Source organism: Lathyrus oleraceus, chromosome 3, assembly GCF_024323335.1.
Source record: "Lathyrus oleraceus cultivar Zhongwan6 chromosome 3, CAAS_Psat_ZW6_1.0, whole genome shotgun sequence".
NCBI classification, from domain to species: Eukaryota; Viridiplantae; Streptophyta; class Magnoliopsida; order Fabales; family Fabaceae; genus Lathyrus; species Lathyrus oleraceus.
The window spans coordinates 82,616,261-82,643,341 of record NC_066581.1 but is presented as its reverse complement, the minus strand read 5'-3'; the positions used below and the strand labels follow the sequence as shown (position 1 = coordinate 82,643,341).

The window sequence follows — 27,081 nt, the reverse complement described above, 5'->3', positions numbered from 1 at the left end:
GTGACAAGTAACCAATCAAACTCCATGTGCTAAGGTTTTTCTATGATATATTTGGGGATCAAACCTATGGAATCTTGACTCTACACTTGACTTGGGAGGCTCATCTCTTGGATTAAGTCTTATGAGAAACCCTAATGTTGGCCTAGGCTTTTGATTATGTGGACTACATTATGGAATAGATGAATTGGAAGATCACTTGCAAGTTTGACTATGGTCAAAGTCAACCATGAGAGGTTGACCTTTGTTGATCAATTTCTTTATGGACTTTTTTCACATATCAGTTGTGTGGCTATTGGTTTCTTTGGATTCAAGACACGAGCATTGGAAATTCAAAAGTTCAAGATCAATAAGTTACATTACAATCAAAAACCTTCATTTACAAACATCCATTTCATTACAAAAAGTCAAACTACAAAATTCCATACAAAAAAATTACACTTGACCTAGGGTGACTCTTGATCAACTGTTGACTTTTTGGTCAACTGTTGACCAAAGTCAAACTACCTAATCCTACTCTTTGATCTTCATCCTCATTGATCCTCCATTTGTGTCTTCAAAGTCTTCAAATATTCCATGTTCTTGAGATATTCCAATTTCTTCACAACATGCCAACCTTCAATGCCATGCAAGCCTAGTTCCTTTCTACCAGGTTCATACCAGCCCTGCATGAGCCAATCTCAACATGTCAGCAATATATACATACAACCAAGCCTAGTCATGACAGCTCCAACATACAATGTATTTCAAAATTCATCATGCATACCAACCAAACATAAATAAAATCAAACTGCCTACACATGTACACATACAATTCAGCATACATGTATCTTTATCATACACAAACCAACAACATTCCATAGTAGTTTCAGTGAACATTTCAAATTGATATCAAAGCATCACTAACTTTAGCATAACACTGCAACATACATCAATACAATAATTATTTCTAACTTCCATACTAATTATTAATTGGTTTAATTCTACTAACACACTAGCAATCACTTCAATAATCCAAAAGCAATTCAAAATCAGCTCAACATCAATATCAAACTCATTCTAAATTGTTCATTCCATAACAGTTTCGTACAAATCATGTGAAGTCATAAACCCATAACCATGCACATATATCCAAATCAAGCAATGAAATTCAAAAGAGGGCAAGTGCAACAAACATCCAGTTCAGGTCACAAAAGTGATTCAAATCAGGTTCAAGCATAATGCAAATTCAGAGAAATACCAAAAGCAACAAAATAATCACATCAATCATACTAAACTCATTCACATGAACCAATTCAAGTTCTCACTAGCACTATTCATAAAATGAAAACAAGTCTACTTTCACATCACAAGTCAGATTCCTTAACAATTCATTCAAAAAACTCAAAACATCAACTAACTAGCCTAACAGTTTAACATAAACTAGCATACTAACTCAGTCACGATTCACTAACCAACCTACTAACTTCAACTTTAAACTAACTTTCATAACAATGCATTAACATAACAATTAACTTACTAATAAGCTGATTCAACTAAATCCGCACATTAACTAATTCAAACTATCCAAAATTCAAACAAAATTAACTAACTTCCTCAAGTTACTACGTTTCAGTAACATCACTCCAAATTTCTAACTTCTCACCAAGTCAAACTAACATTAACCTTCCAATGCTAACAACTCACTTAACATTCCAACCTCAATTCAAACAAACTCCTAACTGAATTTTTCACATCAATTAAGTCCATAACTGTTAAATCTCAAAGTAACAAATTGTTAATTAACATAGTTAGAATCTTAACAAACTCACTCATTGATTCACTTAACACTAACCCTTCCCTAACTGCAACAAACTCTGCCTTAATCCTCTTCCCAATTCAGTTACACTCACACTCTATATAAGCAACACTCATCTTCAATCTCATTGAACAATTGATTCTGCAAAATTTTCACTCTCATCACTCTCAATCTCTCTCACCACTCACCAAAAGCTCGAAGCTCCTTCATTGTTGAGCAAGTTTCACATTGAAGCTTGTTACAGCTGCGCTTAGTCTCTCTTAAGGGGCTTATTTGAGTTTTGGAAGAGATTGACGCAAGATTTGGGGAGAGGAGAGTGAATGGTATCATATGAGGGTATTGGTGGCCATTTTTTATCAGTTCAGCTGCCTCCGGCGCGGCGGAGCAATTTCGGATGAGGAGGTTAGATTGAGAGAGAGAGAGAGAGAGTTCAGGTGGTTATTTTGAAACAAAATAAGGATGAGTTTGGTCCCCTACACTCTTCCCTCAAACACGTTGGGCTTCATTGTGCTGAGCCCATGAAGATTTTCTATTCACACCTCCAAAGTTGCTGATACACCCCCATTTCTGAATGCAAAGCAGCAACAACACCTTGGGTTTTCCATGTTAAGCCCAAAATCAAATCCATGTTTACTTTCTCATACCCCCTGGTCCATACAACCCCATGCATGGCATTTTTTTTAATTATCAATTATTTGATTCTTTCTTTTTTTCCTTTTTTAAATATTTTTCTACACATAAAATACATTGGCAAAACAGTATAATTGATTAGATTTTTTAATTTCATGACACATTAAATATTAGGGTTACATATTAAATCTGATTGATAATGCTTCTAGTTTTCTTTTGTTTTACAATTTCATGTGCTTGATTGAACGACGTTTAGTATGATCCCTCATTGATGGATTAGTTGATCAATTCCATTATTGATCAATTAATTATCTCTTTTGATTTTGAATTGTCTTAGACTTGTCCTGAATAATTACATGATTCCCCTTAGGACTCACATTCAATTGAGTGATCATAAGTCCCTTGATCACTTATTTGAATTAGAACCTTTACACTTGCATGTACCTTCAAGCCATTCAAGTTAAGACTTCACATCCAAGACCCTGGAGACAGAAGGACATCAAGACCTTGATCATTGTTGAGCTTCATCATTCAAGCACAACTTGCCTCTTCAAAACAAAAAAGACTCTTCTATTCCTTCAAACACTTGGTAGTTATGATGCGAATTATACGCCATGAGCCTTAAGCAACAGAGAAGAATGAGAGGAATTATCCCAATCCTTGTTCAGAGTATCTTTGAATACGGGACGTAGGCCCTAGTTATTTAAAGTACTTGCCTTCGTTCATAGACTTTAGTGCAATTCAAATCAAATAAATGTCAAACTTTCTTTCCCACAGACAACACATCAATAATTAAATATCAACAATATTTTTCTCTTTTGACCAAACACAATTCTCTTTGAATACCCATACACTCTTGAGGTTAATCACATTCTCTTGGTTAATCACCTCTTTCGTGGGTTAATTAACTTCTATAGGTTAAACACCCATCTTTGAACCACACACAACACTTGAGATTAATCATCATGCATTGGTTAAACACCCCCTACATGGGTTAATCACATTCTCATGGTTAAAACCCTTTTCATGCATGTTTTCCTTGTCAGACCCAGTGCTTAGGCAAACCCCCTCTTTGTAGGTCTTGATCTCTGGGTCTAGGTAAAATCTTACAACTCTGCATTAGCTAATCACCAGTTATTGGTTAAACGCCACACTCTTTAGTTTAAACACCACTTAATTCCCTTTGGTTTAAACACCACTTTTATTTACTCTTTGATTTAAACACCACTCTTATTTTTCTCTTCGGATTAATCACCATCTTAGTTAAAACACCCATCTCTTTGGTTTAAACACCATATTTGTTTTCTCTTTGGTTTAAACATCACTTTCATTTCTGTTTCTGGTTCAAATGCACCACTTTATGGGTTCAAACAACACACAGAACAATACTTTCACAACATTCAAATAACATTTTCACCATTTCACAACTCTTTTCCAATTCAAGCAACTCTTTCTCTTTTTCAATTCAATCAACCTTTTTTTCTTTCAATTTCTTTGCAAATAAACAACTTTCTTTTTATAAAAAGAACTGTTATAATTTGTTTCTTAGCAGTTGGACTTAAAACTTAGAGCATCCGAACTAGAATTAGATCAGGTAATGTCGAAACACTTCTAGGATATGATTATAATCGTTCCCTAAAAATAACCAACAAATTCATAGTTTTCTATCATGAACTACGGAGCTCTGATTTTCTCATTGCACTATGAGAGTACGTAGGCACGAGAGTTTGAATCCTTGACGAGTACATTAAGTGATAAACTTATTTTCCCTTTTTACCATTTGCAAGTAATCTTTAGATAATAACACTCATTCGTGCAAAGAACAATTAAAATGGTTCTCGTTAAGTATAACGTGTGTGAGAGATGATAATATTTCCCCTTGCATAACCGACTTTCTTACCATGTTTCTCTTTCTCTTGAGTTTTATCGATATCTTCCATTTTCTTCGAGAATAAATAAAGTTCGGTGGCGACTCTATTGTATCTTCAAACGTGCGATACACTCATGTATTTTTCGCGGTGCGGCAACGCTCGAGCATTATTAGAATGCACCGACTAGTCATAAATAAATCTTATTTATTTAATCCCTCGTTTAACTGTCCCTATGTGTGTGATCTTGTAGGTTCTCGTAACATTGTAAATAATAATAATTCACTTTCTAAAAATTATAGAAAAAGAGCGGTGTCTAAAATCACATCAATATTATCCTTTGAACGAAAATACCATGTGATTTGACATAATATTTCGGTAATAATGATCACAATAATAATGATCTTTTTACTCTTATATCTATAATGAAACCAAGACATAATTTGTATCATTCTTATATAATCAAATATTATATTCCTTTGTATCTGAGTATACTTAGTGTCAATAAATAAGTTCAATATTTCATATTGACTATATGTATAATGAATAAATCTCATCTAACTCACATATGTCCTTCCATATAACTCGTTGAATACCTAGTCAACCAAATTAATAATTATCTTGTTACTATCAATGTTTGACGTTATTAAAGTGATCAACTCCTCAAGTATGGACCAGAGTGATTTCAAGTCAAATGATGACATACAAAACTATCACTATGAGAATAATTATAATACTTACATAGCACACTATGTATTATTCTCATGATGGATTAATTTAATATAAATATTATTTATAATATTTATACTTGTGCGAATACTCAATATCTCATATATGTGACTTGTGAGATATGGTCATCGGTCTACTTACATATTAGTCTCTTCGAATTTTCATTGTTTTATTTAACATTAAGAATTCACTACAAATACTTTTAGAATGATATCCTCATATTTAAATGTTTCTCACAATTAAGTTACACATAACTTTCATTAAACATATTAACTATTCTAAAAACTTTAATACTTTGAACAAAAACTTAATAAAATCTTTTAGTTAATATCCTTATATTTAAATGTTTCTCACAATTAAGTCACACATAACTTTCATTAAACATATTAACTATTCTAGAAACTTTAATACTTTGAACAAAACCTTAATAAAATCTTTTAGTTAAGAATAATAAACATGATACAAGTTAAGCTCAATCATGAAAATTAGTCTATAGAGCTTACACTAACATGTTATCTTCTGGCATATCTAACAGAACAAAGTTCATCGAAAAATGATGGATGCTTGATAAAAGTATCAGTAAACTGGAGTGTCATCAATATGTTAACTTACATTGACACCAAAATCAATAAAAGTGTTCTTGAATGTTCTATCCCCAACGGTACAAGGGATAGATTTCTGCCCTTTACGGGTATCCTTCGTAAATTTTGCATAAGCTGGCATAGTATATTTTTGCAAATGGAATGTTGATATACAACTTTTTGAATATTTCAAGAAATTTTCAAAAGTTGGTATATCCTTCGTTTTCTTCGATCTCAAAAGCTAACAGAATCTTATATCGGACTTTGGAAGCTTTTCTTTGTCTGGTACAATCAGCTCGTCTTTAACATGCTTAAGAATTTTCATCTCCACTTTTATGATTTTATGATGTTGATATATGTTTCCTTCTTATTTATTATCTCTCGAGTGGTTGTTCTTTGACCTGACTTCTAGTAGTGACACCATTTACTCTATTATGGCCTTCCTTGGCATATAATAGTCGCATTCGAATTTTAAAATTCAGACTATCAGAGACATTTTGGAGTTTCAATAAGATATGTGATCTCTATCTGAGGTGTAGTAAAAAACACCCTTGTATTTTCCTTTAGTTTTAAATTTTAAAAAGTCAAAAAGGAAAATCTGGTTGGCCTTGGTAAACGGTTCACCGGTTTGACCCAGTTTTTTAGTGATTTTTCCGGTTTTGTTATAGGCCAGTTTTGAGAGTGATATAAACCGGACACATATCCAGTTCCCGGTCGAACCGGACGATCCAACCGGTTGAACTGGCCGGTCCAACCAGTTTTGACTACCATGATTTTTACTATATTTAAATATAAAAAATTCAGAAATAAAGTTTTACTCCAGCTTGCTGAATCGCCACTAGCATTAGAGGCCTTTTCAAAACTATATATAAAACCTTATCCAAGGGGAATGGGGATGGTGAGAGGGAAACAGAATGCTTACAAGTTAACCACAGACTTCTATTTGCAAACTCTTTAGCTAATCATATTCAACATTGTTATACATCACTGGCATTAGAAGTTTACACATGTTCTATTCTGTTCACTGGAATTGGCATCACCGTGAGGTGTCACCAAACTGTTAGTGATGGAGTCTGAGATTAAACTGCTTGATTGAACAAGCACAGGGGACATATACCCAATCAACGGAAGCTTTCATGTCTTAACCCTGTATATGCAATAGACCAACAAACAAAACACTTTCAATAAAAAAGAATCAAGAAACAAATAAACAACTTTAAAAAAACAAAAGTCAATTAGGACCTGCTGGCTCATAAGTATTTCCACTGCTACATTAAGATCACCATCAGCAGCTGCTAACGCCACTTCCACTTGCGTCTGAAAGCAGCACAAGAAAAATGCATAAAAACACAAAATTGTGATGTAGGTTTTAATCTATACATATGATGCACATGCATGAAAATGATACTAGAAAGGACCCAAAAGGAGATTAAACACCGATGTATTTACATTAGATTTTTTAGATGAGAAAAATGTAATACGGTGCTCAATCCATTTTTCGTGACAACTTAAAAGATATTGAAACTGATTTTTACCCTATCAAAGCCCATTGCTACAAGTTTCTTAATCTCTTCTTCTGAAACAACTGCTCCCTGCAAGAGAAAACAATAATGAATATTAAATATCGATATTAAATAAAGAAAACAAGAAATCTTCAACCACAGTAAGTAAAAGACCTGATCATGTGGAACACCCGCTCCTGTTGTAGCTACATTATCAACTGGATGCCTAAGATAAATTAAAAAATTAAGTGAAAAACATTTCAAACATACTATGGTAGTTTTGAAAATATTTCAGTATTACTGAGAAGTTTAACTTAAACTTATCAATCCAAGCAAAAGATATTATGCTATAATGTCAGGGAGCATACTTTGTTTAGTTCCCAACTGCCCATTTCCAGTGATAACAACAGAGACTAAACGACACGTTTGTTAAACATGTAACCTAAACCCAGTAAAATCCATGTTACCGGTACTGATGAATGAGTTAAACTTAAGAGCAAGCAAACCTAAACCCAGTGAAATCCATGTTACTGGTACCGAAAAACAATTTTAACTGAAGAGCAAGCAAACAATGGCTAACATCAACCAATTTACTACTGAGTGAACCCTTTCATTGATATAACTGGAAATCAAGGGATAACTGATTATAAAGAAACTGGTTCAGTGTAATTTCTTATTCTGCAGATGAGAAGCTTATAATTTAGTTATATATCATGCATAAATCTTAACTTCTAATGATAATGGACATATAACTTGAACTATTTATGGAGTATTCTATTAGCCTATAGATAAAGTCATGTTAAATAGATATTCTCTTAAAATATGGGTTGAGCCTAACTCATTCCTACAAAACAGGTTTGTAAGGTAAAGGGTGTCACTTTATATAAACTTTTTCTAAGTTATATTGGTAACCAATGTGTGAATTGGGATTTTCCCAACCCCTTCACGCACAACACTATTGGACTTGGTGTGTGGATATAAATGGTGGGTGGCCCGTGGCTTGATCAATAAGCTCTAAGACCATCTTAGAATTGTGGTTGGCCTTAACTCATCCCAACAAAATATAGTTTGTACTCTTGAAATATATTCTATCAATAATTGCACCAATGTATGTTCTCTTCAGGATAGACATTATAACTTAAAATCAAATGCTTGTTGTCCATGGCCAACGGGAAAGCAATCTGCAAGCCAAGCTCATCTAACTGTTGGATTCAAGATGGAATTGCCACTCCTAGAAAAAACACTATATCAGACTATGTCTCATGCTCTAAGAACTAAGAATGTGTTCAAACTACAAAGGAAAATATGATTCTGGTCTCAGCAAACTGAAATTCAACTGACAATAAAGCAACCACCATAAGTTACCAATCATGCATACAACTATCCCTCATACCTTCCTTCAGTTAACCTTTGAGTAGTATTCATAATGGGTGAATCTGAAATATGATCAGGACTACTGTCCTCCAAGAGTCTAGCTTGAAGATTTGAATCGGAATGAAGACCAGAAGCAGTTTGACCTTGAACAGCACCAAGGGTCCTTCCCCTCCCAGGGAACCTACTGTCCTCAACTGACTGCAAGGTTTCATATAATACAATCAAGTGTCTATAAATGGATGCCTCTGGCTTACAGAATATTATCTTTTTGAAAAAATAAACGAGAATATAGACATGGAAACTCGCAATTAACAATGTCTTGCAAAAGAGGTAGGAACATAGTTTCACTTTTTAAAACTGTTATTGCTAACAGACAGGCACAACAAGAAGCAAAGCCAGTTGATAAACAGCTTGAAATGGGTGGACAACATATAATTCAAGTGAAAAGGGAAAATCATGTTAAGTCACATTTAATGTTGCCAATAATGAAGTGGAATTTCTATGATAAGAAAAGCACTTTAAGTTATTTTTCTAAAAGCAGTTGCTGATGTTGCAGCCTTAGATCAATGGATGAATTGATGAATCTGAAGGAAACAATTTGAAGTATGAAATTTTGTCGAGTTGAAGATGAAAGATTAACTCCAAAAAAAAATCCCAGACAAAAAATTCTAAGACTAACCAAATGCTTGGATTTTTACAAAATCTCCTGAAGAACAATTAATGCCTTAAAAGAGGGAAACACGACTAGCTTGCCAAAGAAATGGTAAGAGATAAACATAAAGCCAGACAGAAAGAAAAATATCATGTGCAAAAGTTGTCTTCATACTTGCAGAAGTTAGACCAATAGTGAACCGGGTAACGTACACACGAATAACTATTCATTGCATTTGTTTTCACATGATGCAACTGATAATCAATGTCAAACTAACATACTTTTACAAAATCAACTCTACAGAAACCGACTTGATCAAAAGATCGTGTAAGATCTCTGTATTTACATTTCTCATGAATGTACTGTGCAAAAGTTTCATTGCAGTTGTTCACATTATAGTAAAGCCAACAAAAAAGTGCAAGATTATTTAGGGACTACCAAAAGCATATGACAAGAGGAGTCACATACCTGAGGCTGGGCAGACACTTCCCTTTGAGGCATCAATGATGATAGGTTCCTCCAAATATTTCCGGAAAATAATCCACTGCCCCATGAAAGTGTATATTTAAAATGCAGATTGGTAGATATCCAGTGCCATCAGTACGTTCTAGTGTGAAAATCATAGAACTTACCCAGAGGTTGAGTTTTGGCTTGTATGTGTAGGGATATAGCCAGAAGGATTTCCACCAGTGCAAACAATAAATTTAGGACGTCTCACACATGATGACTGAAAGCCAAAAGGAAGAACATTTACAAAAAGTCTACATATGATGATATATAAGCATTTACTTTCAAAGAAAAAATGGATGCCTATTGGATGTTTTTTCCATTTTAAAATAAAAGTGGTTACTAAGATATAATTTTTTTTCGTCAAATAAAAAAAAGAAATATTATATTTTAATGACTCCAGTATAACTAGTTCAGTACACCAATCCATTTTGTGAGTTCAATTAGCCCCCGGAAAATGGGAGATTACACTAACCACTCCAATGGTTAATTGAATCAATATATGATTAAATGTTTAACAATTCAAGAAAAGTAACCGACTGCTTGGGGGGTTTGTGTTCTTTAAACCTTTTAAATAATTTGATACTTAGTTATTTAGTTATGTAAAGATTTTCTGCATCAGTTAACTAATCAAGCAAAGCATGTCCTCGACGACGACAACAACCAAACCTTATCCCACTAAGTCGGGTCGGCTACATGGATCAAACAGCATCATAATATTCTATCATATATCATATCTCTAGATCTTTCTTAATAGTTTTCCTACGCCTTCGTTTGCCTCTTGTTATTTGACAACTCTCGATCTAGTTTACTCTATCGACAACAGAATCTACCACTCTACCCTCTACATGTCCAAACCACTAAGTCAAGTTTCCACCATCTTTTCAACACTAGGTGTTATCCCAACTCACCCCCTAATGCTCTCAACGCAAAAAATTATTTGTATCATGCATAGCAACATGAAGATATAGACAGCAATCAGTAATAAACAACTGAAATGGATTTGAGAGTCTCTGATTGGAATTGAAGGTAACCCCATTGGATGGTTGAGGATAGAGGGTTGAGATAATTAAAGACATAAGACGTTGCTGATAAATAAGAACGGGGTTGAGAGGGAGAGATGGCTACTCATTTGTAAGTGAAATATGGTCTTAGAGCAGGTGACTTACAAACCCTTCAAATCATGCAGTGTTCTTTATTTGTAATTGGGGTTTATCTTTACTTACTAGTATAAATACGAATCCTTATCGGTGCCTTAGATATTCGACTTAAAATCATGCAAGTATCAGCTGTAAGTTTTCCCATCTTGGTGTGTTACAAAAGCCAATTCAAGAAAAAAACTTACAAGCCAGGAGGAGGCTTCAATTGAAGAATAAAAGGATGCCCCGGGTATGAGGAAATTAAACAAACCATATGTATCTGAAACAACAAGCATTGCATTATAATATCAGAGGTGAGTGGTTCAAGTTATTGGAAAAAGAAAAGTAAAACGGGGAAAGAATAAACTTACAAGCAAACCCAGATACAATGCCAGAAAGGTGTCCGAGTAGGGAGACATTTTGCATGAGGAGCTGGAACACTACCAACAAAAAAAATGCATACCTAAAACATAATATGCCTAATTATCACGGAAGTGACTTATCTAGATAAAATATTATTCTTAAAAGCTACACAAAATAAATTTGTTTTTTTTGTCCCAACAAAAATAACAAAATTTGATTGTGTGCATACTAAAATGTATTTATTTCTAGTCCTTAAATAAAACAAAGCATATTCTTTTAGTCCCGAACTCTATGGCGAGGGATTAAAAACTCATTATTTTTGTTAAATACAGGAACTATAAACAAATAAAATTTAAATAGATACAAACAGAAAAAATGTCATATTTTCATAAACAAAAAATATATTTAACCCAAAACTATACTCACCACTTGGCAGGCACATTAAACAACCCAAACACACTGCAAAATGAATACAAAAAAAGTTAGTAACTCCTTGCAGATTCACAATTCTTAACATTGTATATCTGTCAAATGTTTAGTTTCCTCTCAGCAAAATAAGCAAATAAAACCATTGCAGAGTGAACTGCTAGGCAAAATTATCTCAGTAAATGTGATAATATGCCTATCATCATTCATTTCTCATTGTGAAGATAACAATCTCAAAAGGCGTAAAGATGCATTGGGTCCCTATAAAATTTGCAAATATGGGTATTGATCCTATAAAACTTCAATCCGTTTTTAGTAAGGGCCTAAGAACTACTTTTGTATCATCATTCAATTCTCATTGTGAAGGTAACAATCTCAAAAGGCTTAAAGATGCATTGGGTCCCTATAAAACTGACAGATTTGGGTGTGGATCCTATACAACTTCAATCTACTTTTAATAAGGGCCTAAGACACCGCTTTGTATGGACAAAATAAAAGTTATATGGAACATAATCAACATTTACCACTCTTTCATGATATTATTAATTCAGCCTATTGAACAACTTCCAAATTGGGGTTTCTACCAACTACTCTTACAGAAAAACATGGTTTGTTAGTATATTAAATTTCATATTTCCAGTAGTGATAAATTCCTAGACAGCAGCTATATATATATATAACCAACCTCCGCGATTGAACTCCACTCAGGCTTGTCTCTATAACAATCATTGAAAACAGAACTCCTGAGAACCCAACAGCACACTCATTCATGAGGTAAACATTCGTAACAAAAGGATTATATTCCACCAACAATGCTATGAGAACATGGAATATAGCGCTGCTCGTAGCCAACAAAAAAGTAAGATACAGCAAGCGAACGGATCCCATGATCCTCTCCAGCTCAGATCCCAAAGGAACAAAAGCCATCATGTTGAAAAGAACATGAAGCAACGAAAGGTGGAAAAAAAGGGAAGTATAAATCCTGTAAACTGCATGAATAAAACAAGTATTCAATCACTAATGCTCTATAGCACCGACACCTCTGGAAAAAAATATGTGTCTGTATCATTAAGAGTGTCCAAAACCGACACCGACACTTGTGATTCCTTTTAACTTATTCATTTTTAAAAATTATTACTGGTGTCGAATGTCAGTGCCGTGTTTCTAGTGTCATATTGAAGAACGAAATATACATACCTTGAAATTGGGTTACAACAGCAGAGGGCAAGAAACATATCTCAGCAAAGGAATCATATCCAGCCAAGAGACAAACAAAGTAAATTGCTCCACAGATAATAACTACTGCAGAAGTGACAAATGGAATGCTTTCCCAATACTGATTCAACCTAGTAGACAACCCTGCCTGTGCCAATTAAACCATATCAAAGATAATTAATTAATCATAATCTCTCTGTAACAATTCTAAAACTAGAGTTACTAGAATTTGTGAATCAAAGAGTGGAAAAAGAAAAAGCGAATTGTGAATTCAGAGCTTCCGAACTTTGAGAGGATTCATATAGCAATGAATGAAGCAATAAGCGATTTTCGAGATCGGGAAATTACCTCAGAAACGATATTCGGTCTCATGATTCTTGGTCTTCGCATTCAACAACTTCAGTGGAATCACCGGTTTGTGAATGGTGTTTGTGATTCAGTTTTGTGAATGGGAATGCTGAGTGACCTACAATTGACTCGCGAATACCGTAGAAGAACGATTTTCTACTTCTCTGTTCTTTCACTCTCTCTCGAGTTCGGATTGAAATCCCAAACTGCAAATTGTCAATTTTCAAAAAAACAAATTATTTAAATTTATTTCCTTTTTTACCCTAACTATTGCTACCTAAATCTTAATACACCATTAAATTTTAATGTAGTTTATTTTTTAATGGATGTTGCTAACTTCTCTTTGTTAACAAATGCGTTTAATTCACATTTTTGTCCCTTATCTTAATTTTAAGTTTTATTTTAATTTTTTATTTAATAAACAATCTTTTTAAATTCTTTAAGATTATATTTGGATATCATAAAATGAACGGAGCGGAGTAGAGTGGAGCGGAGTGGACGGAGCGGAACGACTGCCCAATTCTATTGTTTGAAAATTTTAGAATTGAATAAGACAAGTTGTTCATTTCGCTTAAATTGGAGGGAAAGAAATATGATGGTAAGTGATGGAATGGAATGGAATTCATATCACTCCATTCTGCTCCGCTCCATCGAATTTTAAATGATCCAAATAATGGAATATCATTTTATTCCATCGCAGTTTGTCATATTAGTCATGTTTGTTAAATTTTGTTAACTTCTAGTTATTTGTGCATGTGTGGTACTTCAGCTTGACATTTCTTAGTTGACATTAATATGGAATGGTGTAACCAAAATACTTCAATCAAGTACCTTTTCAAACATATCCACAAAGGATACGACATGATCACGGCATTTGTTGTTCCTTCTTTGAGATCATCTTCTAAAGACTAAGACGGAAATGATGAAATAAAGGAATACCTGGACTGGAGGTATGTCTCATCCAGTGAGGCATGTTGGAGGATTTTTTTCTTACAAAATTCATGGAAGAAAATCGGGTGTAGAACGTATGGTTTACCATCTTATAGGTGAGAAGGTTGTCTACTATACTGATTTCGAAAGGATGGAAAATATCTTAGAAAAAACAAGTGTAACAGAACCTATGTTCGCTTCATGGTTGATTGCAAATGGACAATTTAAAGAAGCTAAGCATTTATCACAAGTATAATTTGTAAGCAAGTTTGTGTATTAAAAGAAGAAAATATCATGGAAGCCCTGTAAGAAAGGTTTCACCATTGGCCAATTGATTTGGGTTCCGCCTACTATCGGAGAACTTTTTTATCTAGGAATGATGCTCATTGTTATAAAATGACCAAAAACTTATGAAGATATTCATAAAGTGGAAGGGAAATAGTATGTCTCTTTTAGGGAAGCATGTTTTGTCATGGGTTTCCTTGAGGATGATAAGGAATACATTGGAGCTATTAAAATTCAAGTCAACGGGAGTCTAGGTATTTTCTAAAAAAGTTGTTTATCATTATGTTGTTGCCTAGAACTATAAACAGACCCACCCATGTATGGAATCAAACTTGGATCTTTTTATCATATGGTATTTTGCACAAACATAGAGATGTCGCAAATAATTCAGGTTTCTCCATTTTTTTTATTACTATTTACACTAACACCAGGGTCGGTCCTGTGCATGTGCAGCATCTGCTGCAGCATAGGTCCCTAAATATTAGAGGACCCAAAATTTTGAAAATTTTAATATTTTTTCATAAATATTAATAAAAATAAATAAAATATTATTTAAAAAACTCAATAATAAAAAAAAATATTATGAATCAAAATTTAAAATAATTATAATTAAATTTATTTTTAATTAATATATAATTGTATTTTTAATATATATATATATATATATATATATATATATATATATATATATATATATTTTAATTATTATAATTGTGTTTTTAAAAAAAAAATTGGGCCCATTTTTATAATTAGAACGGGGTCTCCGATATAATTGGGTCGGCCCTGACTAACACCTACATTGCATTTGTTAAGCAATCTTTATGAACTTATCTAACACTTTCTTTTTTTAATGCAGAGTTGAAATTTACAGAAGAGGAATTACAAAATTTTACATTGATTGAGATAGAAACTTTACTTTAGGTAAATTGGAGGAGTCTTACAGATTTCAAACCAATTTCGTATCCAAATGGTTATATTCTTAAACAATTGGGAAACCGACTTATCTAAGAAGAGAGAAGTTATGATGTCGTTGTCATGAAATGTGAGTTCAATGCTTTTTTCAATGCTCTTACAGGTTTCAGGATCTATACAAATGCTTCTTACTTTTTAATTTCACTTTAAGCTATATTTATTTATGGTTGAATGTTATTGTTTTTTAGCTGAGCAGCACAACATCTATGACAAAATCATGTTGGTTGTTACCAATCAAAAAGGAGGAGTGTTTTTCCTGTATGGTTATGGCGGTACCGCTAAAACGTATATGTAGAAAACACTTGCAACTTCTTTGAGATCTAATATTAAATTGTTTTAACTGTTGCATCAAATGGAATTGCATCTCTATTGTTACCTGGCGGTAGGACCGCTCATTCTAAGCTTAAAATATATGTCTCAACTATGGAAAATTTAACTTGCAAGATTGACTTCGATGATGACCACGCCAAACTACTTCACCAAACCAAAATGATTATTTGGGATGAGACCTCAATGGCCAGCAATTTTTTTTTAAGCTTTTGATAAAATTTTAAAGGATGTCATGAGTAATTATAGCAATTTTGATGAAGTTTTTTGTGGTAGAGTTGTAGTTTCTGGTGGAGATTTCAGACAAATTTTGCATGTTATTCCTAGAGGGGGTAGATCTAATATCGCTCACTCTACCATCAATGCATCTTACATTTTGGATTCTTGTGAAGTCTTGACGTTAACACGAAATATGCGGCTGCAAGGAGGTCAAAGTAATCAAGAAATGCATGATATTGCTGAATTTTCCAACAGCCTTTTAAAATTAGATAAAGATAGGATATCTGAACCAAATGATAGTTATGCTGATATTGACATTCTCCCTGAAATTTTAATCTAACATTTTGATGATCCTATTGTTGCAGTTGTAGAAAGTATGTATCCTTCTTTCATGGATAAATATAAATTTTACGGCCACTTGAAAAGTCGCGCAATTTTAGCATCAACCATTAAAGTTGTTGATTAGATAAATAATCATATTCTTAAAAGGATGTCAGGTATACTTTTCATAACAATTCATCCTTTCATACAAATCTTTTTTATCTCTATCAAATTCATCTTTATTGATTTATCATTGATTTATACCATTTCTTATTATAGGTCAAACCATATATTGTTATAGCTATAATTCAGTTGATATATCAGAAATTCATGATAACAACATTATTGAAGTCCTTGGTCTTGAATTCCTAAGCTCTCTAAGGACTTCTGAGTTGCCCAACCACCACATTAAATTAAAGATAGGGACCTCAATCATGTTTATGAGAAACATCGATCAATCTGAAAGTTTGTTGTGCAACGAAACAACACTGATTGTTACAAAAATGGAAAATCGTGTTCTTGAAGCTGAAATTATGGGTGGGAAGGGTCATGGAAAAATAACCTACATACCACGAATGGATATGTCCTCGTCCTAATCACCTTGGTCGTTCAAATTAAACAGGAGACAATTTTCAATCATTGTATCCGTACGCAATGACGATTAACAAATCTCACGGAGAATCTTTGGATTGGATTGGACTATATATCCCAAACGATGTTTTTAGTCATGGTTAAATTATATATCACAATTTCAAGGATAATAGACAAAAAGGGAATCAAAATTTTGATACACGACGAAAACAACAACCCTAAGTGTTCCACTGCTAACGTCATCTACAAGGAAGTCTTCAACAACGTATAATCGATAGTTAATTTTCTTTTTCGCAATCTTACAAAATTTTGCCTTTTTCCGAATTACTTTTTCTTCATTAATAAGCTAAGCATGTAAATTTATAAAACTTATATATAGGGATTTTTAAGTGTTTAAGTTACATTTGAATTATTTTACTCCTATTGCAAAGTTAATAACAAACTTTCATATAGCATTCATTATGTACATTAATTTGATACCCATATTATCATATATTTGTTTTTCTGTTGTACGTTTTACTTACCCTTCTTTGTTTTGGTTATAGGATCATTTTTAGAGGTTGATCCACGTGTCAATGCGGTTCCACTTTATCACCTTATACAAAACAGATGCTACAGGTTTCTCACAAGTGCGTCTGCTAATAACCTGCTTTTACTACCCTTATGTTATTTATGATTGAGTTATTGCTCACTAAATTGGTTCATTTACCCATGTCACTTACTTAAGCTTTCTCTTTCTCCAATTTCACACGCTAGCTTTTTTTTAACATACATATTTCTATTATCTTCTACTTTATATCATCTTTCAGCATTTAATACATTATTAAATAAAAAATATTTTTCTTTAATATTTTTAGTGTTACCTATCCATTAATCTTCTTCTATATTTTTTAATTTTTTATTTTCATTTATACCACTAACCAATTTATCTTAAATCTTTATTCTGTTACAACAACATTTTCTTTATTTTTTATTATCTTTTTAAATCAACACTTTCTCGCCCAATAAATTATTGCTACCTAAATCTTAATACAACATTAAGTGGTGTAGTTTATTTTATGAATGTTACTAACTTGTCTTATGTTAAGAAATATGCTTAATTCATATTTTAGTCTCTTATCTTAATTTCAAGTTTTATCTTAATCTTTTATTTAATAAACATTCTTTTTAAATCCCTTAAATGTAATTATGTTAGTCACATTAGTCAATGTTTGTTAAATTTTGTAAATTTTCGGTAATTTATGCATGTGTAGCACTCCAGCTTGATGTTTATTAGCTGACATGGAATTATTGTATTGCATATTGATTTAAAATTTTAAAATTAAAAATAGTGCAAGCTTAAACGATTATATTTTAGTATTTCATTTTCATTCTATTTCATTTTCACTCTTTACTCAAACGAAACCCTAGAACTTGAAACTTGAAGAGAAGAGACGAAACCCATTTAAAACGGAACCTTCATAGATGACGAAGCTTATTTAGGTCATTGAATCTTGTTTCAGCTGAATACAAAGAGGAATAAGAACTTCTTTCATCTTCAATCATAAGGTACGAGTAATCGTATGTTTGTTACTAAAAATGCAAACTTTTTAGGTGCCACGGCGCGAAAATACCCGAGCGTACAAGCGCTCGAAATAACAAACAAAGTCGTCACCAAAGTTTATTTATTCCAAAAGGAAAGAAAAAATATTGCTAAAATCCTTAAAGAAAAACAAGATGGCCGTCGCAACCAAATTTGGGTTTGAGAGTCGGTTATATGAGGGGAAGATATTAGCATCTCTCACATCTGTTGTACTCAACAACAACCATTTTGTTAGATTTACGAATAAGAGTGTTAGCATTTGTTTTCTTCTAATTATTAAAAGTTTGAAAGAGAAAAGAAAATGACTAAAAAATATTTATTAGGGTGCTTGACAAGATTGCGAGTCTTGCTCTTATGTATCCTCAAGTTCGATGAGAAATTCAAAGTTATGTAGTTCTTCTAGCAAGAAAAATATATTTTTGGATTTTTTACTATAGTGTTTGACGAGACGTTGAATCTCGCTCCTACGTATCCCCAATTATGATGGGGAACTCAAATTTACGTAGTTATAGGTAGCAAATGTTTGTGTGTTGGTCGATTTTAGGGAAGGATGCTTAGGTCGCATTCGAGCGGGAAAACATTACTTGCTACCCAAAACATGGAAGTAGAGAACGATGTGAGTTCATCACGTCGGAATGGATAAAACATGATTCAGATTCTCGTAGATCGTGTTTTAATCTCATTAGAGCATACGACATTGCTTACTAATCGCACATGGGAGGGTTCAAGTGTTTGTTCGGTCTTCACGTCTAAATGGATAAAACATCATTCGCTTATGAAAAGTTTTGAATCGTGCTAGGGCAAAAAATGAGTTTGATTGGTTGAATTGTTTTTAGGTGGATGACGAGAATTCAAATGGCCAAGTTGTACGGATTATATCCATATACTCGGGGAAGAAAGAGACATACGCTTAATTAATCATTTTTCATCCGATTTTATTATAAATTTTGTAAGAAGAGTAGAGTTGCGATCCCTTAACGGAAGACAAACATCTGAATGGTCAAGCTATACAGCTTGTATTCGAATTCCTAGGGGAAAAAGGCATACGCCAAATTAGTCCTTTTTCATCCACCAAAGAGTGAACCAAATTCGATTAATTATTGTATTTTGAATGGAAGGCAAATACTTCATCTTATTTATTTGTGAAAAAAGATTTTGAAATTTTTGATGGTAAAAGTGGTTTGGTACAAATCGGGTCAATATTCCTTAACGATGGTGAACACTCGAACGGTCAAGTTATACGGCTTGTATCCAAGTACTTCGGAAAAAAGAGGCATGCACCAAATTAGTCATTTTTCATCCGTGAAGGAGATGAGTTGAATTTGGTCGAGTTATTAAGTTTTGAGCGGATGAAGAATATTTAATTGTCAAGCTATACGACTTGTATCCAAATATCTGGGGGAAATAGAGTCATACGCCAAACTAGTCCTTTTTCATTTGATTATTAAGAAAAATATTTGAAGTTAATTAAGTTTGAAATGATTTGATGTTGATCAAGTGTTTGATTCGTATTTGCATGAAATAATTTGATTATGAAAAGGTTTTGAATTGATGGAGAACTGATGAGATGTTTTTGAAAATCATTTGATGTTGATAAAGTGTTTGTTTTTTTTAAAGATTGATTTTAATGGTTTTTAGTTTTATTTTAATGACAATTATTAATTAAACAATTAACTAATAAAAGATAAAAAATGAAAAGAAAGAAAAATAATAATAAATAAATAAAATAAACATAAAATATATAAGGAGGTTGTTTAGACCATCTAGCATTATTCTGATATCAATACCTTTTAGGTTTGAAGCCTCAGCCATTGATAGTGTGAGATCATCATCGCCCATTGGTGAACTGAACTTTATCAAGAAATCAACTGACTTATAATTTGATTCTTCACATGGGTATGTATTGGATAACATACTCGGATAGCTCAATTGACCAGGACATTATTCTTTCTGAGAGGTTAAACTTCTTCAAAACTTGGCGAATGGGATAATTGGTTTTGACCATTATGCGGTGCACTTTGAAATACAGTATGAGTTTTCTTGCAATTACCAAGACCTCTAAGGTCAGTCTCTCGGTTTTTTTGTACCTCGCCTTAGCTCCTTTGAATACCTTGTTCATAATATAGAATGGTTTTTTTAGTTTTTTCATTCTCATGGACGAGTAAGGGGCTCATTGCCTGTTTGGTGACTAATATGTACAAATAGAGGGGTGTGTATGCTTCTAGGCACGTCAATATGGGTGGTGTTTCCAGAAAGATCTTCAGTTTAGTGAACGCCTCCTCGCACTTGCTTTTCCATTTGACCTTTTCCTTTTTTCCCCAAAATGGCGAAGAAATTGATTATTCTGTCACCTGCTAAGGAAAGAAAATGGGTTAGGGTGGCTAGTTGATTTGATAGTTGTTAAACCTCTTTGGCTAGTTGTCAGAGTTCGCCTCGATTTCCTTTCTAGTTAGCATGAATCTCAAGAACTTGTTGGCTTGAACCCCAAAAGAACACTTTGAAAGGTTCATGAATATGTTAAACCTTCTGATTGACTTCAATATGTCTTCCAAGCTTTTCTCCTCTAAAGTACTTACGATCATATCATCGATATGAACCTCAAGGTTCTTCCCTATCTACTCTCAAAATATTGCATCCATTAGCCTCTAGTAAGTGGTGTATGCGTTCTTTAGCATAAAAGGCATGATATTGTAGTAGTAATTACCATGGTTGGGCATGAACATCTTCTTGGGCGTGTCTAGAGGATCCATAATTTATTTGATTGTATCCACAGTAAGCATTCATGAAGTTCGAAGACTTATAGCCTAAGGACCAGTCAATCATCATGTCAATGTTAGGCTATGGATAGGGATCCTTGTGACACTCTACATTCAGGTTGGTGAAATCGACAAACATTATATGTTTGTTTGGTGACTTTTGTACTAGGACCATGTTGGTCAACCAAGTTGGATATTTGATCTTGGTTATGAAGCATGCACTCCTTAATTTCTCGACCTCCTCATCAATTGTTACATGTTTCTCCTTGTCGACTTTATGCTTTCTCTAAGACATAGGTTCACCGTGGATTCGACGGTGAGGCGATGATAGACTACTCTGGTGTATATACCTATGATTTCGTCGGGTGTCCAGGCGAACATATCGACATTCCTCCTAAGTAAGGCAACAAATTCCATTTCTTCTACTTCAGATGGGGAGGTTCCTAGTTTGGTGACATGAAAATCAAATGGCTCAATTTGGACCTCCTTTAGATCCTCTGTAGGAGTTAGACTTTTCTTCTCTGGCTCTATCATGGGATGTAAATTTACAACATTCATCCATTACATGTACTGTTGTTGAATGGTGGTTTCAACTACATATACTCTTCTTATTTTGAGACCGATATGGTAACATTCATGGCAATTTCTTGATCCACCCGAACTACCCCAACCCACCCGCCTGTTATGTAGCTGATATTGTATGCTCAATTTCAAGGTTGACAAAGCGGTTCTTAACAAGTTCAGTATGGATTTACTTGATGTATGGCGAACGGGCGTCTACTACAAGATATTTAACCTTGATTTTCTTCTTGTTCCGTGAAAACGTCATTTTGAGTGTTATGTGGCCCTTCGCCTATATTTTTTATATTGATGTTGGATTTATGTTGTATAATTTGGATTTATGTTAAGGCCATTGATAGACCATTAGATTTAAGTTTTGGTCATTTAGATTTAAATTATAGTAATCTGTAATTCAAAATGTGTCAATAAACTGATTATATTACACCGATAAAAATTGGACAGATGGACCTGTATGGCTCAATTGGCTCAATTGTGGGTTGGTTTGGGTGAGACTTTTGGACCCAAAACCACAACCCGCCAATTGTCCACCCCTACCACTTTATAATAATAATCTTATTCTACATGCAACATTTTTATTTTTTTTATGACGATTTTTCCTTCATGAAATCTAACATACTAATATCTATGGTCTCCATCTACAATTTTCTCATTTCTCTATTTTATCTCAAATTTTCTTTGAATTTAATCACATCCTTTCCTAATTACACGAGTGTTTTTCTAAAACTTGAAATTTTAGTCCTTACTTCAGAATTGAGATTTTAGTCCCCTCTGCAGTTTCTTCTCATATCACAACTATAATCTCAAATTTTCTGTGAAGTTAATAGTACTCCGTTTCCTAATCTCACCGAATAGTTTTTTCTAATAATAGGATGATTAAATTGATTAATAATTTGATAAATAATGGAAAACACATTCTAAGAACAAAGAAACAGCAATAACAAACACACACATCTAATCATGTTTTCATAAGTTTGGTAATCACATTGAAAGACGAGAGATATACACAACGTGATCCAACTCTATTTCCATCAAAAAGCATTTTCTTCCAATTCAACTATTTCAGAACAGATAATGGGTGTCACAGATTTGAAATTGGAAAAACAATAAATGGTGTAAGAAGAAATCATAAAGATCCTTGAAAACAGTTATAGACTAACAGCAAAATTGTTCACAACAAGTTGATTCAACAAAAATGTGAAAAATAAACCGGCAAAAGGTTTACACCATGTTTTAAAACAACAATTTCAAACAAATGTAATACAAAGACCAATATAAAATATTCCTCATCACTAAGACTACTTTCAAATTCTGCTTAACGATTAGCCTTGGCAACTCTCTCAATCTCATCCTTTTTCTTGATTGCATAGCTGAAAATTTAAACATTTCGTCAGTAAAGAACTAGACAAGAAAAGGTCTTAGAGAACAAATTTCAATATAATGGAAACAAACTCAAATAATTGATTAATGGTATACCTGTTGGATGAACCCTTGGCAGCATTAATAAGTTCATCAGCTAAGCATTCAGCAATAGTCTTAATGTTCCTAAATGCAGCTTCACGGGCACCAGTTGTAAGAAGATAGATGGCCTGGTTAACACGGCGAAGAGGTGAGATATCCACAGCCTGCCTCCTCACAACTCCAGCAGACCCAATTCTAGTTGCATCTTCTCTGGGACCACTGTATAAACAATATAATTGAACAGATCAGATTGAATATCCTAAAACATGTAACAGCCTTGTTTTAAAACAAGTTTAATTCATAAGCATGTATCATTGACGGGAGAAAATAAAGAACAAAGAAACAAAAACATATATTGAACATGTCCAAACAGACTTGAGCAAAATAAAACACAACTTTAAAAAATCTAAGAAAAACAGTGCATAATCCAGTGTGAAGAACTACAATAGTCAAATTCCTTGAATACTTAGAAAAGTTGCGTTAATTAAGAGAATGATCAGATAGAGCTAATACAAAGTGCCATCATCCTGGCAATCAAACCAATAGGGAAATAACTAATCATCATTTCATTCTCCAGTTCCAGGAAAATTAATAGCTCAATATTATAACAGCTAAAAACTTGTAGATGGTATAGTTAGATTTATTATTCCCCCAGGTAAAAAGTATAACCTTTAAGCAATAAAAAATCAGAGAAAAAACAAATAACCATAAAAACTTACATGCATTATTACTACCAAGGAAAACATTTATTAAACAAATTCAACAAATTTGATTAACACATGATAATAATAAGGAGAATGATCAGATAGAGCTAATACAAACGCCATCATATAGGCAATCAAACCAATAGGAAACAATAAATCATCATTTCATTCTCCTACTTAACCAATCTTCAGCTCCAAGTTTTGACAAATAAAAAATGATGTAGCAACCTATTTAATAATCCAAGTATCAAACCGTAAGAATGAACAGACTGTAACTAATAACACCACGATAAAAATTAACCATCATAAAATTTGATGCATTATTACTACAACTGAGAATTCTTCCCTTAATTCAGTCCACTATTATAATAGATTACTAAAGTAAAACAAATAAGGAGAATGATCAGATAGAGCTAATACAAATGCCATCATATAGGCAATCAAACCAATAGGAAACAATAAATCATCATTTCATTCTCCCTTTAAACTAATCAATAGATCCAAATTATACAAATTAAAAACTTGTAACATCCCAACTAATAATCTAAGCATCCAACTATCCTTTTCTATCAAGTAATAACCAAACAGTGAGGAAAAACATACTTAAAGTAGTAACATCAATGTGAGAACAAGCACAATTCCTACACATTATTACTACAAATGAGAAAATATTATCTTCAACCATAGTAGTTAAACTTGATTCCTTGTATAAAACAAATAACGAGAATGATCAGATAGAGCTAATACATAAGCCATCATACAGGCAATCAAACCAATAGGAAACAAAAATCATCATTTCATTCTCTCTTTCAGCCAATCAACAGCTGATAGTTAATAGTTAAAAATAGTTATCACACAAATTAATAACTCAACTCCCATGATCTACAAAACACAACAACTAAACATCTTTGAAGCAACAACATCACAATAAAAAAACAGCCAACACAAAATTTTCCACACATCATTACTATATAGTAAAAATAGTTTGTTAAAACTAAGTTTGGGGAGAATGATCAGATAGAGCTAATACAAAAGCCATCATACAGGCAATCAAACCAATAGGAAATCAATAAATCTTCATTTCATCCTCCCAACTCTAATAAAGCAAATAGGTCGATATGCCACATCAGAGTCTTATAAACATGCTATGAGAAATTGTTACAAAGCAAACAAATAATATATCAAAATAGTTTACATGTTTTCTAATCAAAATAAAGTTTCAAAACATTTTACTCATGCTGCAAATACAATTCAAGTATATCAAAATAGAAGTGACCAAACAACAAGGAATATATCATTTAGAGATGATACAAAAACGCAGCAATCAGTGAATCAAAACAAAAGGTAAATGGACAATGACCATTCATTCATTCCTCAAGATATAAACAGCTCCCGCAATAAAATTATAATTGAAACAAAGAAACAAATCAACATAATACTAAGCATTTCAACATACACTCAATCAATAAATAAAAACACACAATAGACAAAATAACAGAATGCAAAACCATAAACATTTCAGGCATAAATAGTTGACCATACCTGTTGACAACTGCGTCAACAATAACTTGAATAGGGTTTTGATCAGTTAGCAAGTGAATGATCTCCATGGCATGCTTAATAATCCCAACAGCCTTGAGTTTCTTTCCGTTGTTTCGGCCGTGCATCATGAGAGAGTTGGTGATTCTCTCAACAATGGGGCACTGGGCCTTCCTGAAACGCTTCACTGAGTACCTACCAGCAGTGTGAGGCACATATGTAGCATGTTTCGCTGATTGAACTCCAATGTAATCAGAAAGAGACACATCACTAAGCTGGTAAAAACAAATTACAAAATTAATAACCATTTAAATCAACAAAATAAACAAAACGGACACTTCCGAAGCTAAATAAAGATCCCATTAATTTCGCAGATTCTCAGAAATGAAACATCGAATAACATTATAAATAAACAGGGGCAATTAACTCTAATCTAGTGACTAATCCATTTCGAGTGAGGTTAAAATAAACATTGAAATCTGCAATTCAAAGCTATATACGAACAAATCGAAAATGGGGAAAGAGTTAAATAGAAGACCTGAACTTCGTCGAAGCTCCATCTGTTGAAGAGCTTGACTTCGATTTGATTGGGATCGACTTCGACGGCGACGGGGACAGCAACGACGGTTTCAGCCATTACTGTAAAAATGATTCAAGAGATAGGGTTAGTAAGCGGCGGCGAGATGCGGAACGAAAAGAGATGAAAAGAAACTCACTTGAGTCGAGAGAGAGAGTGCAGCCGTAAACACTTCAAATGCTCTGGTTTCAGACCAACTGCAACCCTAGTTTTATGTATTTATAGTGAAAAAATATTTTTAAAATTGTGTTTCTTACCCCCATTTTCTCTATTTTGTAATTTTTACCTAAGAGTTTTTGTGTAACATACACTACTTTTGAAATTATTAATTTTGGCTTTCAACAATTATTTTGTCTTAAATTTAATGGGTTATTTAACACAATATGTATTTTTCCACCCATGTGAAAAATCAAAACTATCTTTAAAATTTAGAAATGAATCTTCGATCGCATCTCATTCACACAATTCTTTTATTTTTGAGTCACACCTCAAATCTATGATTAAATTTAATTTGAAATTGCATATTTGTGTACCTTACGGATATGTATTTTTGGATTCTAGTGAACTAGAAACATAAATGAAATAGATTCACAAACAAAGATAAATTAACACCGATAATTGTTATTACATACATAAAAAATGAAACATTACATAGATAATCGTTAACATAAATCGAACAATATATTTTATCATCAAGTTAGATGTTTCAATATTTTCACGATATATTTGGTAGGTCTCGCAATCTTCACATCCAACTCAGTTGAACATTTTATTTTGTAACGATGGAATGTGTTGCACGGAACCCTTAAATCTTCAACTTAAAGTTGTTGAACTGTATCTTCCCTTTATTGTCAATCGAAGGTGAACAGTACTCGAGTTTGACAACTTTTCGATTGTCTGAATAATACAAGAAATTCTCCAGTATATATTTCAGTTCTACAAAAGAGTTGTACTCAATGACCTTAAATTCAAGTGAAGCTTTCACGCCATTGAAGTATATAAATCTGACATGCTAAAATATATACTCATTTTAGTGTGGTGTATTTTTTTAAACAATATGAGATGAGAGATCTCGTATTTATATAAGTTTTAGCTCAATCTTGAGTGAT

The 27,081-nt window shown here is 33.1% G+C and overlaps 2 protein-coding genes, 1 long non-coding RNA gene and 5 other non-coding genes across 9 annotated transcripts; all 8 read right to left on the bottom strand.

The window, feature by feature from the left end:
- Positions 1 to 321: 321 nt before the first annotated feature.
- On the bottom strand, positions 322 to 2,254 carry LOC127128940 (uncharacterized). Its single transcript, XR_007806095.1, has 2 exons — positions 1,984 to 2,254; positions 322 to 662 (listed from the first exon to the last, which is right to left on the bottom strand). It is a non-coding gene; the product is annotated as an uncharacterized LOC127128940 (long non-coding RNA).
- A 4,267-nt stretch (positions 2,255 to 6,521) lies between these two features.
- LOC127125475 (rhomboid-like protein 15) lies at positions 6,522 to 13,372 on the bottom strand. 2 transcript variants are annotated; one of them, XM_051054258.1, is made up of 13 exons: positions 13,130 to 13,372; positions 12,764 to 12,929; positions 12,252 to 12,555; positions 11,567 to 11,599; positions 11,149 to 11,240; positions 10,984 to 11,057; positions 9,764 to 9,858; positions 9,600 to 9,675; positions 8,499 to 8,677; positions 7,280 to 7,331; positions 7,139 to 7,195; positions 6,846 to 6,920; positions 6,522 to 6,750 (listed from the first exon to the last, which is right to left on the bottom strand). In XM_051054258.1, the coding sequence occupies exons 1-13, from the start codon at positions 13,169 to 13,171 to the stop codon at positions 6,745 to 6,747; spliced, it is 1,251 nt and encodes a 416-aa protein (XP_050910215.1). In that variant the 5' UTR covers positions 13,172 to 13,372; the 3' UTR covers positions 6,522 to 6,744. The 2 variants fall into 2 exon arrangements, with proteins under 2 accessions (XP_050910215.1, XP_050910216.1); XM_051054259.1 differs by lacking the exons at positions 6,522 to 6,750; positions 6,846 to 6,920; positions 7,139 to 7,195; positions 7,280 to 7,331 and adding an exon at positions 7,357 to 8,336.
- Positions 13,373 to 22,823: 9,451 nt separating this feature from the next.
- On the bottom strand, positions 22,824 to 26,241 carry LOC127125474 (40S ribosomal protein S5). The gene is made up of 5 exons (XM_051054257.1): positions 26,112 to 26,241; positions 25,934 to 26,034; positions 25,399 to 25,670; positions 23,168 to 23,371; positions 22,824 to 23,061 (listed from the first exon to the last, which is right to left on the bottom strand). Exons 2-5 carry the CDS (start codon positions 26,030 to 26,032, stop codon positions 23,007 to 23,009), a joined length of 630 nt encoding a protein of 209 aa, XP_050910214.1. The 5' UTR covers positions 26,033 to 26,034; positions 26,112 to 26,241; the 3' UTR covers positions 22,824 to 23,006.
- LOC127134248 (small nucleolar RNA Z102/R77) lies at positions 23,643 to 23,724 on the bottom strand. Its single transcript, XR_007808001.1, has one exon. It is a non-coding gene; the product is annotated as a small nucleolar RNA Z102/R77 (small nucleolar RNA).
- LOC127134251 (small nucleolar RNA Z102/R77) lies at positions 23,948 to 24,027 on the bottom strand. The gene has a single exon (XR_007808004.1). It is a non-coding gene; the product is annotated as a small nucleolar RNA Z102/R77 (small nucleolar RNA).
- On the bottom strand, positions 24,254 to 24,333 carry LOC127134250 (small nucleolar RNA Z102/R77). The gene has a single exon (XR_007808003.1). It is a non-coding gene; the product is annotated as a small nucleolar RNA Z102/R77 (small nucleolar RNA).
- Positions 24,581 to 24,659, bottom strand: LOC127134253 (small nucleolar RNA Z102/R77). Its single transcript, XR_007808006.1, has one exon. It is a non-coding gene; the product is annotated as a small nucleolar RNA Z102/R77 (small nucleolar RNA).
- On the bottom strand, positions 24,864 to 24,944 carry LOC127134252 (small nucleolar RNA Z102/R77). Its single transcript, XR_007808005.1, has one exon. It is a non-coding gene; the product is annotated as a small nucleolar RNA Z102/R77 (small nucleolar RNA).
- Positions 26,242 to 27,081: the final 840 nt, after the last annotated feature.

What these genes read in the sequence shown, in the direction of transcription:
- LOC127125475 (XM_051054258.1), bottom strand. Translation starts at nt 13,171, where the DNA reads ATGCGAAGACCAAGAATCATGAGACCGAATATCGTTTCTGAG. An exon ending in TGTTGTAACCCAATTTCAAG is followed by an intron (nt 12,556 to 12,763) that starts GTATGTATATTT and finishes TTATTCATGCAG; the next exon opens with TTTACAGGATTTATACTTCC. An exon ending in TTTAATGTGCCTGCCAAGTG is followed by an intron (nt 11,241 to 11,566) that starts GTGAGTATAGTT and finishes ATTATGTTTTAG; the next exon opens with GTATGCATTTTTTTTGTTGG.
- LOC127125474 (XM_051054257.1), bottom strand. Translation starts at nt 26,032, where the DNA reads ATGGCTGAAACCGTCGTTGCTGTCCCCGTCGCCGTCGAAGTCGATCCC. An exon ending in GTTGACGCAGTTGTCAACAG is followed by an intron (nt 23,372 to 25,398) that starts GTATGGTCAACT and finishes TTGTTTATACAG; the next exon opens with TGGTCCCAGAGAAGATGCAA. An exon ending in GCCAAGGGTTCATCCAACAG is followed by an intron (nt 23,062 to 23,167) that starts GTATACCATTAA and finishes TTAAATTTTCAG; the next exon opens with CTATGCAATCAAGAAAAAGG.